This window comes from Dipodomys merriami, unplaced genomic scaffold (genome assembly GCF_024711535.1).
Source record: "Dipodomys merriami isolate MVZ:Mamm:240054 unplaced genomic scaffold, mDipMer1.0.p SCAF_354, whole genome shotgun sequence".
Lineage (NCBI taxonomy): Eukaryota > Metazoa > Chordata > Mammalia > Rodentia > Heteromyidae > Dipodomys > Dipodomys merriami.
In genome coordinates this window covers 619,606-636,888 of record NW_027205093.1, presented here as the reverse complement: position 1 = coordinate 636,888, position 17,283 = coordinate 619,606, and the positions used below count along the sequence as shown (strand labels likewise).

Below are 17,283 nucleotides of genomic sequence, written 5' to 3'. Positions count from 1 at the left end.
GCTAGCATCCTAAGCCACAGCATTCTGTGGTTGTTTCCCATCACCAAAACCTCTTTATAGCCTCAGTCTCAAAACCCATGGGCTTCTGCAAGGTATGGAATATTAAGTGTTCTTACTCTTCGAGACCTCCATTTCCCTATGGTTAAACAGGACAGGACTGGATTTCCTTGTTCTGAGAGAATAAGTACCATCAGTCTGCTTAGAGAGTCTCCTCCTTCCAGCTCAAGGGTAGAGCTGTCCTGGGTGCAAGAGGCACACGTGGACATATATCCTGGATGCAAGCAGATGTGATGATGAGACTCTAGGGGCCTGGGCTTCCTCCCAAGCCTGTCCTCCCTAGGCTACCAGGCTCACTGTCATCTGTTTGTTATCTCTACTACTATATGAATCCTGATCATATCTTTTTTTTGGGGGGGTCGGGTCGTGGGACCTGAACTCTGGGCCTGGGCACTGTTCCTCAGCTCTTCAGTTCAAGGCTAGTGCTCTACCACTTGAGCCACAGCGCCACTTCTGGCTTTTTATCTTTTTGCTTATGTGGTACTAGGGAATCGAACCCAGTGCCTCATGCATGCAAGGCAAGTGCTCTACCACTGAGCCACCTTCCCAGCTCCTTCCTGATATCTTTTCTTCTTCAAGAATTTGCTTGCCAATCTTTGTATTTTGGGAATAAAGTGTAGCAAAGAATTCATGCCCTGACCTCCTCTTTGTGCTCATCTCCTTCTCACCCTTAGATTCCAGTATCAGGCCATGACTAACATCTCAGTGCAGTCATAGCCAAAGCAATGCACACATAAAAAAGCCATTCATTTGTTTGACTGTGGCCAAGGTATTATTGTACAGTAGAGAATGTGACATACTGATGGACACTTGCAGAAAGAAAGACAAACCACTTGAGTGTGGTGGCACATACTTGTAATCCCAGATACTGGGGAGATAGAGGGAGGAGGGGTTGTGGTCAGAGGCTGGTGAGTAAAAATGCAACACCGTACCTTGAATTAGAGCAGAAACAAACCAAAGAAGAAATGTCTGGATGTGTGGTCCAAATGGTAAGGCCATCTGTCTGGCCATTGCAAGGGAGAGAGACAGGGACAGAGGGATGGGGGGGGGAGGGAGAAGGAGAGGGAAGGGGAGGGAAGGAGGGAGAGAGGGGAACATATTCTCCAGACTAGCAACCGATCTTACTGTGGAAGACATTCATATGGATTAGTTAGAAAAATCAGTGGCCAAGAGACAAACAGATAAGCAAAGCAAGTTCAGTAAAGTTTTATCACCAGTTACAGGCTGAAAATGGATGCCAAGTCCTCTGAGCAGAGGTTGACCTCCTCTCCACCAGAGGCACTGCAGGCGCTCCACAAGGGGCTGCACGGTGGATGCGCCGCTCTAGGCTGCAGGCGGCGCTCTCAGCTGCACTTCCGTTAGCACTTCCGCTGGCGCGGAGCGATTTAACCGAGTCCCCGCGTCGTGGCCGCAGTTCCCGGTGTTTCTGTGCCATCCTCGGTCATCGCCGAAATCTCTGAACATCCGCTGTCTTTGCCACCTGCTCGTTCTATCTCTACCATCGCCCAGCGACATCACGTCGGGTGAGTTCACCGCGTGGCGCGTGGCAGCGGCGCTCTCTCCACGTGAGAAACTGAGGCGGGGTGGGCTGGGGGGAAAGACGAGGACGCCCCTGGAGTCGGGGTCGGGCCGATTCGGCTCCGCCAGGGCCTCCTGGGGCTCTCGTGTCCGGAGAAGGGGCCGTGGGTGGGCAGCAGCTATGCCCGCGGGCGTGGGCCGGGTGGGCCCCGGTCCCACGTGGGCTCCCCTTGGGGCCACTGAGGTTGCCAGCGGAGAACGGGACCGTTGACTCGTGTTCCCACCCCCACGAGCGCTGCGAGTAGTTTGTGGCCGTCTTAGCAGATGTTAAACTTAGGACACCCCAGGAACTCCAGGGGCAGCGTCTGGACCCCTGCGCGCCTGCCTTGGACACTGGCTGAAGCGCCTTCTCCATCTTCTCCCTGCCCAGGCCTGCGGCTATCCTGGAGAACGACGGAAACTCCCTTCAGTTGGAGATGCTGGAACCGCAGCAACCCACACCCCACACCCGTCTTTCTCCCCGGCAGCACTTTAGTCAGCTCCCTCACGGTTCCTTCTGCCCTTGGCAAGGACGCCCAGGTAAGCGGTGATGTTCTAGAGCACTTTGAGATACAGTGGTCTCAGATTGTCGGGTGAGGGGTGAGGAGAAGAGCTCAGCCGGGTCAAGAGACTGGGGGTGCTGGGCGCTGGTGGCTCACACTTGTAATCCTAGGTAATCCTTGTAAACCTAGATCTCAGGGGGCTGAGGTCTGAGGATTGCGGTTCAAAGCCAGCACGTGCAAGTCTGCGAGACTCTTATCTCCTATTAACCACCAGAAAACCGAAGTGGCACTGTGGCTTAAGTGATAGAGAGCTGAGGGACATCACCCCACCACCGACACACATAAAAAGAAACAGAGAGAGAATAAGAGAGTGAGACTGGGGGTCAAATGAGCTTCATTCTCCTGAACTTTACTTTGTGTGAGGAGCAGAAGCTGTAAAAGATTGGGGAGAGTGGAGCTTGATTTTTGTGTCTTGGTTTGAACCTGATGCTTGACTACATGTAGAATACTTACTATATATGAAATGAGTGAAAAACTTTTTTTTTCTCCAGAAACAGATGGTCTTTTTTGTATGTTTTTTTTTTTTTTTTTTTTTTGTCAGTCATGGGGCCTGAACTCTGGGCCTGGGTGCTGTCCCTTAGCTCTTCAGCTCAAGGCTACCACTTGAGCCACAGTGCCACTTCTGGCTTTCTCTGTGTATGTGGTACTGAGGAATTGAAGCCATGCATGCAAAGTGAGCACTCTACCACTGAGCCCCTGCATATATTTTCTTGTTAGGACAAAGAATCTTTTTGGGCTGGCACTGGAGTTTGAACTCGGGCCTGAGTGCTGTCCCTTAGCTTTCTCGCTTAAGGCTGGTACTCTACCACTTGAGTCACAGCTGTACTTCTGGCTTTTTACTGTTTAATTGGAGATAAGTGTCACAGACTTTACTGCCCAGGCTGGCTTCCGACCCAGATTTTCAGATCTCAGCCTTCAAAATAGTTAGATAAAGATTCTGCCTGGCAGAATTGAAAGGATGGTTGAAGTAAGCATCCATTCTTGGACTATTAGTGGGCATTAACAGCTAATGTGGGCTTCTCTTCCTGGCTGCCCCACGTTGGTCCTTTTCTGCCCCTGCATTCGAAAGTGATTGTGGGCTGCTGGTGCCCTGGTCATTGATAGTGCAGGGAAAGGAATGCTGAAAGCTTTTCCCCGTGTTTGGAAGGTTCATTCCTGTCCTTACCAAACCCTACAGCTTTCTCACACATCTCCTCCCGCGGGTTAGATCCCTCCCTGAATCTGCCTTTATTGAGTCCTTGTTCCCTGGTCTGGGCAGGTTCCTGTGAGATATGGAAGAGTGCAGAAGCTTGGGTGAGGCCTTCAGAAGTGAATTTGGGTTGGAGTGGAGCCCTGATAGTGACCACTTCCTTCTTCCTCTGGCTTTTTCTGCCATTCACCTTTAGCCACTTCTACCCCCTTCTGCTGTAATCAGACCCTGTAGAACACGTGGCTTTGCTTATTTCCTATCTCCCCCTGGCTCTTGAAAGCAGACAAATGAGAAAGAGGGGTGAGAGAGTCTATCTTCTTTATTTTTTTGGTCGGTCCTGGGGCTTGAATCTGGCTGTCCTTCAGCTCTTCACCTCAAGACTAGCATTCTACCACTTGAGCCACAGCACCACTTCCAGCTTTTTCTGTTTATGTGGTGCTGAGGAATGGAACCCAGGGCCTCATGCATGCAAGGCAAGCACTCTACCACTGAGCGACCACCTTCCCAGCCTCTTAAAGAATTCTTCTGTTTTGGGGGGGGAGGGGGAAATCGGTTGTGGGGCTTGAACTCTGGGGCTAGGTGCTGTCCCTTAGCTCAAGGCTAGTGCTTTACCATTTGAGCTACAGCACCACTTGCGGTTTTCTGGTGGTTTATTGGAGATAAGAGTCTCACAGATTTTCCTGCTCAGACTGGTTTTAAACTGCGATCCTCAGATCTTAGCCTTCTGAGTAACTAGGATTACAGGCATGAGCCACTGGCTCCCAGCAAAGAATTGTTTAACAGATTTTTTTTTTTTTTTTTTTTTTTTGGGTCCGGTCGTGGAGCCTGAACTCTGGGCCTGGGTGCTGTCCCTGAGCTCTTCAAGAGCTCAAGGCTAGCGCTCTACCACTTGAGCCACAGCGCCACTTCCGGCTTTTTTCTCTTTGCTTATGTGGTGCTGAGGAATCGAACCCAGGGCCTCAGGCATGCAAGGCAAGTGCTCTACCACTGAGCCACCTTCCCAGCTCTTTTTTTTTTTTTTTTTTTTTTGCCAGTTCTGGATTTTGAACTCAGGGCCTGAGCCACTTTGCTCAGTGTTCATGCTGTACCATTTGAGCCACTGCTCCAGCTTTCTTGTTTTTGGGGGGGTGTAGTTAAGTAGATAAGAGTCTTGTCAACTTTATTGCCTGGGCTGGCTTCAAGCTAATAGCCTCAGATAAGTCTCCAGAGTAACTAGGATTACAGGCATGAGCCACTGGGGCTTGACACATGTTCCATTTTTTAAAATCCACTTACGACATTTTATTGGCATATGAAAATTTATTTATTTATTTATTTATTTATTTATTTTTGGGTCCAGTCGTGGGGCCTGAACTCTGGGCCTGGGTGCTGTCCCTCAGCTCTTCAGCTCAAGGCGAGCGCTCTACCACTGAGCCACAGCACCACTTCCAGCTTTTTTCTTTTTGCTTATGTGGTGCTGAGGAATCGAACCCAGGGCCTCAGGCATGCAAGGCAAGCCTGAGCGACCTTCCCAGCCCTGGCATATGAAAATTTATGAGAGTGGTTTTTATTAATTTTCAGGTAGTCATGTTTTGCCCAGGTGATCTCAGATTGTGGTCTTCCTCATCTTCATTTTCTGTGTAGGTGGGATTACAAATGTAAGCCATAGTACTTGACCTAGAAGTGGCCTATTTGTTATCAGTGCGGGCTTCATGTAGACTGTTGGCAGAGATTCCCTTCCAGCTCAGGGGAAGGTGGCATGGGCTGGGCAGCACTGGATACCAGAGGAGTTTGTGGAAGCAGCTCTTACACGGTCTTTCCTTGCCCCATCATCTTCTTCAGGTCCATGGCTGACACTGCCAGACAGACAGCACTCAAAAAATGATATGGCCATAATATAATTTTGAATGCAAGACTCTTAATAGTCAGACAGATAGAAACAAACAGAACAGACAACATCTGAAGGAGTTCCAGACCCTCTCATAGCAGTAGAGGTAAGCTGCCTTCTTTCTTGGTAGTGGTACTAGGATTGAATCTGGTCTGACACCTCCTGCTGGGGGTGTGCTGGGGAGCTCTGGGGCGGTGCCTGTGTCAGCAGTGAGCTGGAGTGGAAGCAGGTAGATATAGCATTGCAGGCATCTTGCTGCCTCTTCTGTTGTTTGTAGGGCTTGAACTCTGGTCCTGGGCACTGTACCTCAGCTCTTCAGCTCAAGGCGAGCGCTCTACCACTTGAGCCACAGTGCCACTTCCCGTTTTAGAGTGGTTTATTGGAGATAAGTCTCTTGGACTTTGCTGCCTGGGCTGGCTTTGAACTGCGATCTTCATATCTCAGCCTCCTGAGTAGCTAGGATTACAGGTGTGAGCCACTGGTGCCTGGCGCTTCTTCCATTGTTCTTGTGCCACCACCTGGCACTATGCCATTTTCTTTCTAGCTGTTCTCTTTGGTTAACATTTACCACAGCACCAAAGGACACAATGGGATGGATGATACAGAAAGACTGAGCAGGGAGGATCCTTGACTCCGACAGTGTCAAGGTCTTGGGTATCAGCCAAGGAAAGCTGACCTGTTCTGAACCTGTGTTATTGTTTGGAATGCAAAGATGCAACAAATGCTTCTGGTTGTCAGGGCCTCTGCTGCTCCTCAGCCTCTCGGCTTTTCTAGTGGATTTGCCGGAAGTACCCCTTCTTTAATTTTTGGCAGTTTTCTGGAGGCTCATGTGGCAAATGGCAGCTGCAGGATCCCTGGGCTTAACTTTGCTTGAGGCACCAGCCTCCCTTCCGTCTATGCCCTGTATTTGAAAGTGATCGTGGGCTGCCTGTGTCCCGGTCATTGGTAGTGCAGGGAGAGGAATGGCTGAAAGACACTCTACCTGTAGAGTTTGGAGGGTTCCCTGTCCCTTCTGAACGCTGGAACTTTTCCACGTTCCTATTCCTCTCCTGCCAGCCTTTGTAGCAGTCCAGAGCTTGCTGGGTTCCCACATGATAATAGATGCCAGAGCACGTCTTTCTCAGCATGGGATCCAGTTTCCCCAAGTAACCAGGGTCTCTCTATACCAAGGGATTGTGGCCGGCATGGAGTTTGGTGCTATCTGTCTGTGAAGGGCTCAGGGCACAGGTTACTCTTGAACTCTAATATTCAAGAATATTGGAAAAGGAATCAGTGAGTAGCACGGTGGCTGAAGGTGTGACATAGGCGAGTACTTCCACAGAGCATCTTCCTGAAGGTGCTTCCTGTGCATTACTAAAGCACTTGCATAGGAGGGTAAGGAGGAAAGGGAAGAGGAAATCCTCAGAGTGCAGGAGGGAGACCTTGAGGCTGGAGGGAGTGGTGCTGGGGTGTGGGAGTGTCACCAAGAGGGATGCATGGGGCTCTGGTAGGAAACGTCACTTCTTGCTTGTTGCTCAGTTTTTGTGCTCTCCTGGTATCTCAGTAACTTCTGTTTCCAGCCTTTCACTCCTCTGCTGTTTGTCCTGGCCTCCTGAGATCCCTTGAGAATGCTGGGTTCTCAGGCTGGCCTGGAAAGGATGATGATGACGCTGGAGGACTAGGGAGGTAGCTTGCCCTGGGATGTGTTCTCAGGCATGTGTTCTCAGCCTCCAGCACAGGAGGATAAAGAGGATGGGTGGGAAGACATTCTGTAGCCCCTTTCAGCCCCTGCCACCCCTAATTTGCGAGGTGGATTTTAATTGTGGTTGAGTTATGTATGTTGTGAGAGCTGATTGATGTTGCTTCTCTCTTCAGGCTTGTCAGCTGACCTCTGTCCTATGTGCTCAGCAGCCCCATGTCTTTAAGAAGAGCCTAGAGCAGGATGCTTTTAAGGTAAGAAACCTGGGCATTTCTTTAAAGAGCACAATATAAAAGTTCAGGGTCAGAGTTCCCTTAGGTTCTGTATCTCAGCCTCCTGGTCCACAGTGCCAGTTGCACTGGGAGAAAGGCTGCATTTGGCATCAGGCAGTTGCCTGGGCAGCTTGCTCTGGACGTGGTGGGATCCATGGGAATCCTGGAATTCCTGGTCTAGGGAGTCCCCAGGTTTGGCCTTCCCTCTTTTAGGAAGGTGTTACAGCTATAGTTTTCAAGTTCTGGTTCCTGAGCCAAATGCCATCCGTGTCACTTGGGTGTTTTAAAAGTATAGGTCCTCAGGGCTGGGAAGGTAGCTCAGTGGTAGAATGTTTGCCTCGCATGCATGAGCCTTGGGGTTCAATTCCTCTGTACTACATAAGCAAAAAGGCCAGAAGTGGTGCTGTGGCTCAAGTGATAGAGGGCTAGCCTTGAGCTGAAGAGCTGAGGGACAGCGCCCTGGCCCAAAGTTCAGGTCCCATGCTGGACAAATTAATAAATAAATAAAAAGTGCAGGTCCCCGGCCCGTTGTGTGGTGAATGAGAAATTTGAGTCTAGAGCCTACAATGCCCATTAGAGTGCTCTCTGGGTGATTCTTAGCCATGCTAAAGTGGGCAAAGCCCATGTAAGGGAACCTTAGGAAACTGGGCAGCTGCTGCAGTTATGAGCTGTCAGTCTATTGGCTATCTCATGGCCTCATCCTAGTGTGGTTCTTCCCTAAGCCAGAGGCAATGACCTCTCTTCTCAACTGTTACCCCTGTATTCGAAAGTGATTATGGGCTGCCTGTGCCCTGGTCATTGATAGTGCAGGGAGAAGAACTGCTGAAGGCCTTTTCCCCGTGTTTGGAGGGTCTGCTCCATCCCTTCCAAACCCTGGTGCTTTCCTACATGTCTCCCTTCTTACCCAGCCCTGCTTCCTCTCAGGACCCAGCGCTGGGGCATATGGAAGGGGGCTGGAAGCAGGGTTTGGTTTTGCCGAGTTCTTGCATGAGTGGTGAGACTGGAGTGCTGGTCCTCACCACCCACATCTGGAATGCTTATAACCTGCCAGCCTCTGCCAGCTGTGCTCTCTGTCTCTTGTAGGTGGGTTTGTTGGCACAAAGGCTTCATGGGACATGTCCTTCAGATGCAGGGCACCAGACTGTGAAGCCTAGCGGTAAGATTTGTGGAGTGTATGCTGGAATATTTATTGCTCCCTTTTTTTGAGCCCTCTAATTCCATGTTCATGTCTCCTGAGGGACTGGGTGATAAAGTAGGGGGGTGGGGCGAGGTGAACTCGCCCCCATGTGCCTCAGTTGTGCTGTTTTCTGGGAACGGCCCCTCCTGCCCACAGTAACTGCAGAAGAGGAGCCTCCAGACTCCTTCAGTGTTGGTTGCTCCTGAGCCCTCATCCTCCTCCTGGGCACTGGAGGGTCAGCAGTGAGAGGAGGAATGTGAGCTGGGGCACCACAGGCTTTGGGTTTCTTTGAATTTGTCTACTTGACCTGTTCCCAGCCTCTACTTTGTCTGACAAGGTAACTGGAATAGCAGGAATTTTATTGTTTTGTGTTTTTTTGGTAGCAATAGAGATTGAACTCAGGATCTTACTTGCTCGGCAGATGTTGCACCACTTGAGCCATGTCCTCAGCCCATTGTTTTTGTTTTTTGTTTTTGGTGCTGGATCAGGGGCTTGAATTTAGGGCCTTAGCATTTGTGCTCAAGGCTAGTGCTATACCACTTGAGCCATACTTCCAGTTGAGGCATCTTTTGGAGGGTGATTAATTGGAGATAAGACTCCCACTGGCCTTCCTTCCTGGTCTGGCTTCAAACTTTGATCTTCAGATCTCAGCCTCCAAAGTAGGTAGGATTTGTTTAATAGCCAGGCTGGCCTGAATTGTAATCATCCTTGTATTTCCGTGTTGATCGGGATGGGATTATACAAGCTTTTCTGTTTTGATTAGCCTTGACCCATAAACCCATCTCTACCTCCTACATAGCTAGGATTACAGGCTTGAGCCACTTTGCCTGGCTTTGTTTTGTTTCTCCACATTCTCCAGACCTAAAACATTTTTTTAAGGCTGGAAGTCTTGACTGCCATGTGGTGTTTGTAGGATACAATGGCAGCTGCTTGAGACCCTGCTTACCTGTACCGCTCTCCTAACTTGAGTCATTGCCCAGGCCCCTGGCACCAGCCTCCCTTCCTGGCTCTACCTCTGACCCTTCTGTCCTGCATCCGAAAGTGGTCGTGGACTGCCTGTGTCCCGGTCATTGATAGTGCAGGGAAAGGAATGTGGAGAGATGTTTCCCCGTGTTTGGAGGGCTTCCTTGTCCCTTCTGAACCCTGGAGCTTTCCCACACTCTGGTCTTTGCTGAGCTTGTGTGCTTTCTAGCTCTGTGCAGCCTGACTCAACCAGATCTCTGGCTTGTTGGGGTTCACTTTTGTCTTTCTAAGCTAAGCAATCACTTGCTGGACATCAGTCTGTGTGTTTCCACTTGGTCCCTATTCTGAGGAAAATCAGATGGCATCTGGGGCTTTAGTCACAGGCTCTGCTTTATGAAATCTGAAGGAGTGGGGGGTAGTCCACATAGTTAATGCACTATTCAAAGTGGCCTGTGACTTCAGGCTTGCTGCTGTCCTGTTTCCTGAGCGCTGACATAGGCACTGCTTTCTCCATGAGCGACCAGGAAAAATCTCTGGAGAAAGAAACAGGGAAGGCCAGGCACTAGGGCAAAGAGAAGCGAGAGGCTCTGTGATGAGCTGGGCCGAAGGCAGAGCTTGTGTGGTTTGGGAGCTGCTGGGATGGTTGCTTGAGCTTTGGTTGGTGTGCAGTGGAGCCTCCTTGCCCAGCTCCTGGCAGTGGTCCTGGGCTGTCTTCCTGCCCTGATAGTGAACCACTAGAAAGAAAAACCCTCTGACTCTAGAAATAATTTTTCTGATATTTTCTCTTTTTTTTACCCTCTGTCCTTGAGGTTTCTGAAACTTTTTAACAGCTACTAGGGTTTGAACTCAGGGCCTTGTGTTTGCCAGGCAAGTGTGCTACCATTTGGGGAAGGGTGTTTTGCGGTGTGCATAAACTAGAAGCTTAGGACTGCTGGTGAGGCCCTCTGTGATTAGCTTGGGAAGTAACGGTCATGAGAGGCCCAATACTTGTCTGCTTCCTCCTAGGTCTCCCTCTGAGATCCAGAGACTATCAAGGGAGCTGAGTCCTCAGAATCTGAGGCCCCAGAGCCAGAGCCCCTCAAGGAAGTTTGGGTACCAAGTATTGTGCTGACATTCTCATCAAGGTGAGTCACTGACAGGGCTGGACCCACAGCCAGGGCCTATGCAGCTTTGTGCTTATGTAGGTGGATTCCTAAGCCATCAGTCTCATTGACTGCCCTCTCTTGTAGGTTCTCTTGGCGTTGATTGTGGATACCAGGATTTAGAGTGCAGAGAAGGGTCACCACATGAATCAGCTCTTCACTCTGCACAAGAAGCACAGATGTGATACTCTAGCCTGCTAGTCTTGACCACAGTGCCTATGAGGGCTGAAAGCCCCAAGTCTATCTTTCCAGGCCTGGAATGACTAATAAACTCTTTTCCTCTAGATTTATGGCAGCCTTTAATCTTTTGTCACCTGATTCAATAAACTATGTAGATGGCCAGTCTGCCTTTGGAATCAGTAACAAGCCTGTGAGCCCATGGGGCAGGGGCGTAGAAAGACAAGCCAAAGGCTTGAGTTTCTTGGAGGGTGTTGTTTGGTGTGTACAGTTGGAATGACATCGAAGATTGAGGCTCCCTTCAGAATGAGGACATTGTGGAATAAGCCAGTGTCCATGGGATATGGAATGAAATGGCTCTGGTGTCATTAAGGAAGGCCAGGATGTGCCAGGGTGCTGAGACGGTGTTGGATGGAGCAGTCCCTACAAAGTGGGACTTCACTGTTAAAGACAGGGATGGTGGCCAGGCTGGGACTGTAAAGTGCATGACAAACAAACTGAGGCCTTGGTCAGGCTAATCTGTACCATCCATGGGATGATGGGCATCAGGAACTCCACCCTATTTTGCAGAGGGTAGGTCTGCATGGCAGAAGTAGATCACAGGGAAATTGAAACCTTAGGTGGTGTAAGCATTCTCAGGCCAGAACCCTGCCAACTAGCAGCAGAAGTATCCAGAGCCCTTCTCTGTCTTGCCGTGCTTTCAAAGGCCATCCCTCTCAAACATTGAAGGGGCTGCAGGAAGGCATCTGGGGCACTGCTGAAGAAAAGGAGCAGCAAGATGCAGGCTAAGACCAAAGTTCTGTGTGAAGAACCTAGGCCATGCTACCTGGCACCAGGTCAAGTGCTTTGAAGGGTCCTGAAATTATTCATACTGTCCATATCAGTATTTGCCTGAATGGTCAGTATGCTTGCAAATTAATCTGAGAATGGGAAATAAGGTAGTCAGATCTGCCAGGAGACTGTCTCACTGTCTGCAAAGCTCAAGGATTGCTTGTATGCCGGGCCCTCAGCTGAAGGCCACCATACCAATGGTGTGATCCAAAGCAGGAATCAGATCTGGCGGGTGGTGGCTTGTGCCAAGGGGTCACTTCCCAAACCAACTTTGATAGGGCTGAAGAAGACGCTGAGGTGAGCTGCTCACAGGATAGTAGACAGGTACCCAGCAACTGATATTACAAGTCAGATCCCACCAGTGGATACCAGAATGACTAGAACCTACAAATCCTGAGAAGTAAATGTAAGTTAAACATAGACCAATAAGGCCATTGTACCTCAAGTTCTGTGAAAAATGGCCCAAGAGCTGAGAACAGCAGAGCTGTGACTGGAAAAACCATGGTCTTAGGTATGTACTTATGAGTCTCGGTCTATGGCAGAAAGCATTTTGACTGAATTTTGGTATGACCCTTGATAAAGACCATCAAGGAAAAATCTTAAGGCAGATACTCTTGCTTCAACTATTATATTTATGACCAGGTATGAATGTGTTAGTGAATTTTCTAATGAAACAAGGCTTGTTCAAAATTGTTTTCTCTGTGCATTGTTCCTATTAGACTAGAAATTGGCACACTGACCCACTGCCTATTTTTTTTGTATATGAAGTTTTGTTGAAATAAGTGTTGGTGGAATAAATAACATTTGCTGTCTAGAAGCTGTGTGTTTCTGTGGTCCCATCTCCACCAGAAGAGCTCAGGAAGTGGCAGAAGGAGGCTTTGAACCCATTAGTCTGATTCTTGTTCCCTTAACTATGACACTGAGTTGTGCAACTGTGCTGATTCCCATGTTTAGTATCAGGCAGCTCTGAGCTATGGTGCATGGCCACTACTTGTGTTTTTCTTTTATAAGAAGTACTAGAATTATAAGGCAGAATGGAACCCAAGTTGTTCTCCCCAGGGTCAATCCAAGAGACTGCACAGGGATGTGAGAAGGACTTTAATAATGGAAGAGAAAGGTTGGGAAGTTGTCTTCAGATAGATGTAAGTCCTTCTGTCCTTCTGGGGACCTTTCCTGTGAGAGGAGGCAGAATGGCTGAAGCCTGGGTCAAACGAGCAGGTCCAGCTGTAATGTTTGTCTATTCTTCCAGTCACAGATAGTCTTGTGTTCAGCCTAATTGATATCAGCCCCTAAAAGCAAGAAATTCTATAGAGAACAAAAAGGATAGTCAAGAAAGGTCATTTAGCAGGGCACCGATGACTCGTGCCTGTAATCCTAGCTACTCAGGAGGCTGAGATCTGAGGATCATGGCTCAAAGGCAGCCCAGGCAGGAAAGTCTCTGAGACTTATCTCCAATTAACTGCATGTGGCACTGTGGCTCAAAGTGATAGAGCACTAGCCTTGAGTGAAAAGGGCTCAGGGACAGTGCCCAGTCTGAGTTCAAACCCCGCAACCAGCCAAAAATTAAAAACGAAGAAATTTAACTTGCTTCCTATAAAGGAAGTCTGCTGGCAGGGCCAAGTTTTTGGAGTTAGTTAGGCCAATGCAAAAACCAAGCCTTTCGGCCTTGAAAGTCTTACTAATACACTGTCCCTCTCAGCTCCCTGCCTCCTGAGTAGCTAGGATTACAGGTGTGAGCCACGGGCACCCGGCTTCCCTGAGCTCTTTTGTGCTAGCGTTCTACCACTTTGAGCCACAGTGCCACTTCTTGTTTTGTGGTAGTTAATTGGAGTTAGGAGTCTCATTGACTTTTCTGTCCAGGCTGGCTTTGAACCGTGATCCTCAGATCTTATCCTCTTGAATAGCTAGGATTACAGGCATTAGCTACTAGCTCCTGGCTTGATATGGCCGTTTGAGCATTCTACACACATGGCTAACACATCGCTAACACGTATCTTGCATGTGTCAGGTACCCAGCACCTGCACTAGATTGTTGGGAATGGAGCTACTCTACAGATGTCAAGATTGGTACCTGCTATTGATGCTCTCAAGTTGAAAACAATGATTTGCCTATCTTTAAAAATGAGGCCTAGGATGTGTGGGAGTCGGGTTTCCCCCAGCTTCACCACAGGTCTATGTCCCTTGACACAGTCCCATTTCTTACCTTGTGAACCTGGAGATCCATGTTCTTGAGGAAAGTGTCTCTTGGAAGAGGGAGTGGCAAACCCTCTTCAAGCTTTGCTGAAAGATGGACAGCAGAGAGGTGAGCTAGTGCGCTGGGCACCCCAGGAAGTGTGAAAACAGATCACAACCTTGGGGTCAGTGCTAGCATTCAGGGGACATGTAGGCAAAGACTGGGGAAGGCAGCTTCTTCAGGGTGGACCACCATGGACAGCCCATCCAAGCGTCCCCCGCCACCCAAAGTGATGGGGCCAGCACACTGGTCCTCATTCCTGAGGTTCACCTCCTTCCCTTCTGTTTCTTTGCCAGGCCACTCTTGCTGTTTTTAGCTCCGGGGTGTAAAAGGCTAAGAAGAGACCAGTTGGAGAGATATGGGGAGGGCTGCTGATTCTCAGGCAGCCCTTGTCCAAGTTTACCTCCAACAAGGTCATATAGCAAGGTCACCTTGCTTGACCTAGCAAGTCTCCGACAGTTTCCTCTTCCATGTTCTACCTTCTCACCTTCTGATACCCAGCTTGCCCCCTCCTTCCTGATTTCTTAGTCCACAATCAGTGCCTCTTCCCAGCTCCTATCCTTCATAGAGGACCCTGGAATCTTATGGAAAGAGTGGATCTTAGTTTTGGAGCTATTCTTACCATTGAGGGAGGGATATATAGTGTTGAGTGCATAGTAATTCAAGATTGCATTCATCAACGGCATCTAGAGCATAGGAGGGGCCAGAGCAAAAAGACCAAGACAGGAATGAGATAGTCAATGGAGGAACATCTGACCCAACCTCTGGATCATTGACCTGTCATAACCCCTACCATACTTCTAAAGCCAGACCCCCACGTCTCATCACTCTCCCTAAATGTAAGCTCATTTGATGGTACGCCATGGAGCTTGAACTCAGGGCCTAGGCACTGTCCCTGAGGTGCTTTTGCTCAAGGCTAGCACTCTTATCACTGGAGACACAGCTTCACTTTATCTTTTTTTTTTTGCCAGTCCCAGGACTTAAACTCCAGGCCCTGGCACTGTCCCTAAGCTTTTTGCTCATCGCTAGTGCTCTACCACTTAAGCCACAGCACCAATTCTGGCTTTTTCTGTGTATGTGGTTCTGAGGAATCGAACCCAGGGCTTCATGCATGCAAGGCAAACACTCTACCACTAAGCCACTTTCCCAGCAGTTTCATCTTTTTTGTTGTTTGTTTTCATGGAAATAAAAGTCACATAGACTTTCCTTCCCAGAGTGACTTTGAACTGCAATCCTTAGATCTTAGGCTCCTACATAGCTAGGATTACAGGCATGAGCTATGGGTGCCCAGCTATATGAGATATTTTGTCATCATGTCTTGCTTAACTCATTGTCTACCTATTACAGCTACTACTTGAGATAGATGCTATTACAATTTGAGGAACTAATGTTCAGGAAGGTAAGTGACTTGCTCATGGTCCCACAAGCAAGTAGCAAGGCTGGTATCTTGTTCCAAAGCTCAGGCCCTCTGAGCTGTGCCCTCTTCAGCCTTTAGAGCCCCTCATTCAGCAATAGCTTTCAGATCTGGGTGTCCTATCTAGGACCTTGGCATATATCCTGGGGCCCATGAAACTGCTAGGCAAAGACATTCAGGAGGTACTGAGAAAATAACTCACATTGATGTAACTGACACTGGAGTGGTTCAGTTCCAGTTCCAGTTTGCTGCATGGAGAAAGAAAGAAGCATGTGTGAAGAGTAAAATTTGAGCAGGACACCCATGGCTCACTCCTGTAATTCCAACCACTCAGGAGGCTGAGATCTGAGGATTATGGTTCAAGGCCAGCCAGGGCAGGGAAGTCTATGAGACTCTTATATCCAATTAGCACCAAAAAGCTGGAAGAGAAACTATGGCTCATGTGATAAAGTACCAGGCTTCAGTGAAAATGCTAAGGGACAGTCTCCAGGCAATGAGTTCAAGTTCTGCTACACACAAAAAGGTAAAGTGTTCTGAGTAATCATCCAAAAGAAATTATGATGGTATAAATACTAAGTAGGAAGAAAGAATGCACTGTTTCCATTTACATAAGAAATGTGTGTGTGTGTGTGTGTGTGTGTGTGTGTGTGTGTGTGTGTGTGTGCGTGTGTGTGCGTGTATGTGCACCCGCTTAGGGCTAGCACTCTACCACTGAACCACACACAGCTCCTCTTTCAGCATGTTGGCAGTTATTGGAAAGTCTCATGGAAGCCGGGAACTGGTGGCTCATGCCTGTAATCCTAGCTTCTCAGGAGGCTGAGACCTGAGGATTGCAGTTCAAAGCTAGCCTGGGCAGGGAAGTCCATGAGATTCTTATCTCCAATAAATCACTCAGAAAAAGTGGCACTGTGGTGCAGGTAGTAGAGTACTAGCCCAGAGAGGCCCAAGGACAGAGTTCGGGCCCTGAGTTCAAGCCCTAGGACCAGTAAAACAACAAAACAAAAAACAGCCCTGTGGACCTTCCTGCTCTTGCTAGCTTCAAACCTCAGATCTCAGCCTCCTGAGTAGCTAGGATCACAGGCATGAGCCAGTGGCACTTGTCAAAAGAAGTACATTTTTGTTTTTGTTTTTGGGTTCAGTTGTGGGGCCTGAACTCTGGGCCTGGGCGCTGTCCCTCAGCTCTTCAGCTCAAGGCTAGCACTCTACCACTTGAGCCACAGCACCACTTCCGGCTTTTTTCTTTATGCTTATGTGGTGTCGAGGAATCGAACCCAGGGCCTCATGCATGCAAGGCAAGAGCTCTACCACTGAGCCACATTCCCAGCCCGAGAAGTGCATTGTTGTTTTATTTTATTTTATTTTTTTGGGGTCCAGTTGTGGGGCCTGAACTCTGGGCCTGGGCGCTGTCCCTCAGCTCTTCAGCTAAAGGCTAGCACTCTACCACCTGAGCCACAGCGCCACTTCCGGCTTTTTTCTTTTTTTGCTTATGTGGTGCTGAGGAATCGAACCCAGTACCTCAGGCATGCAAGGCAAGTGCTCTATCACTGAGCCAACTTCCCAGGCCAAGATGTGCATTTTTGAAAGACTGGTGTTTTCCAGAGACATCTAGTGAGCTAGACTGATGGCTCTGGCCACTGCTGTGATATATTCTTCCCTCTCCCCACACCTCCACCCTGCCCATTGTCCCTTACCTTGCTTCAGTCACTGAACCAACGATCCTACTGGAGTTCATGCTTATGCTGATGGAGACATTAGTTTTCTAGAAAAGCAAAGCCCACTTTAGCATTCCATTGGCTCCTGATTCAGGAGATAAATCTATAGCCATTGGAAACCCAGGTCCTATGGCTACATGGACAAAGGCTCCCCAGGATTACAGATGGAGGGTGTGGGGAGTGGGGATCCACAACTGAGAACAGGAAAGCTGAGTTATGAACTCTCCATGTTAGTGGAAGAAGTGAGACCACACTAAGTACTGGTAACTTGTGAGTGAGGGAGTCTTCCATTGGTGACATGACTAAGTGCTTTAGAGAAGGCGATGAAGAGACCAAAGGATACTCAAGAAGCCCTGAGGCCCTGTAGAAGTAGACACCACCAACTGACATCCTTGAGGGGGAGGACTGCCCTCTTACTGAGTGTTGTGAAATCTGGAGGTCCATGGGCACT

At 48.9% G+C, this 17,283-nt stretch overlaps 1 protein-coding gene, 1 long non-coding RNA gene and 4 other non-coding genes across 6 annotated transcripts in view; 5 read left to right on the top strand and 1 right to left on the bottom strand.

Moving 5' to 3' along the window:
* The first annotated feature begins 1,420 nt into the window (after positions 1-1,420).
* On the top strand, positions 1,421-10,807 carry LOC138804058 (uncharacterized). The gene is made up of 7 exons (XR_011365147.1): positions 1,421-1,580; positions 2,006-2,154; positions 5,188-5,339; positions 7,088-7,165; positions 8,267-8,339; positions 10,329-10,447; positions 10,553-10,807. It is a non-coding gene; the product is annotated as an uncharacterized lncRNA (long non-coding RNA).
* Positions 3,232-3,364, top strand: LOC138804076 (small nucleolar RNA SNORA71). Its single transcript, XR_011365161.1, has one exon. It is a non-coding gene; the product is annotated as a small nucleolar RNA SNORA71 (small nucleolar RNA).
* Positions 6,133-6,268, top strand: LOC138804081 (small nucleolar RNA SNORA71). The gene has a single exon (XR_011365166.1). It is a non-coding gene; the product is annotated as a small nucleolar RNA SNORA71 (small nucleolar RNA).
* On the top strand, positions 7,939-8,072 carry LOC138804078 (small nucleolar RNA SNORA71). The gene has a single exon (XR_011365163.1). It is a non-coding gene; the product is annotated as a small nucleolar RNA SNORA71 (small nucleolar RNA).
* Positions 9,388-9,519, top strand: LOC138804080 (small nucleolar RNA SNORA71). Its single transcript, XR_011365165.1, has one exon. It is a non-coding gene; the product is annotated as a small nucleolar RNA SNORA71 (small nucleolar RNA).
* Positions 10,808-12,552: 1,745 nt separating the features above from the next.
* The window catches only part of LOC138804057 (lipopolysaccharide-binding protein-like), a 51,946-nt gene continuing 47,215 nt past the window's right edge, over positions 12,553-17,283 (bottom strand). Inside the window, exons 12-16 of the mRNA XM_069988319.1 lie at positions 16,812-16,879; positions 15,323-15,368; positions 14,329-14,392; positions 13,677-13,753; positions 12,553-12,778 (exon numbers count right to left, since the gene is read on the bottom strand). Of these exons, the coding sequence (XP_069844420.1) occupies positions 12,746-12,778; positions 13,677-13,753; positions 14,329-14,392; positions 15,323-15,368; positions 16,812-16,879 (288 nt within the window). The 3' untranslated portion in view covers positions 12,553-12,745. The remainder of the gene's footprint in view (positions 12,779-13,676; positions 13,754-14,328; positions 14,393-15,322; positions 15,369-16,811; positions 16,880-17,283) is intronic.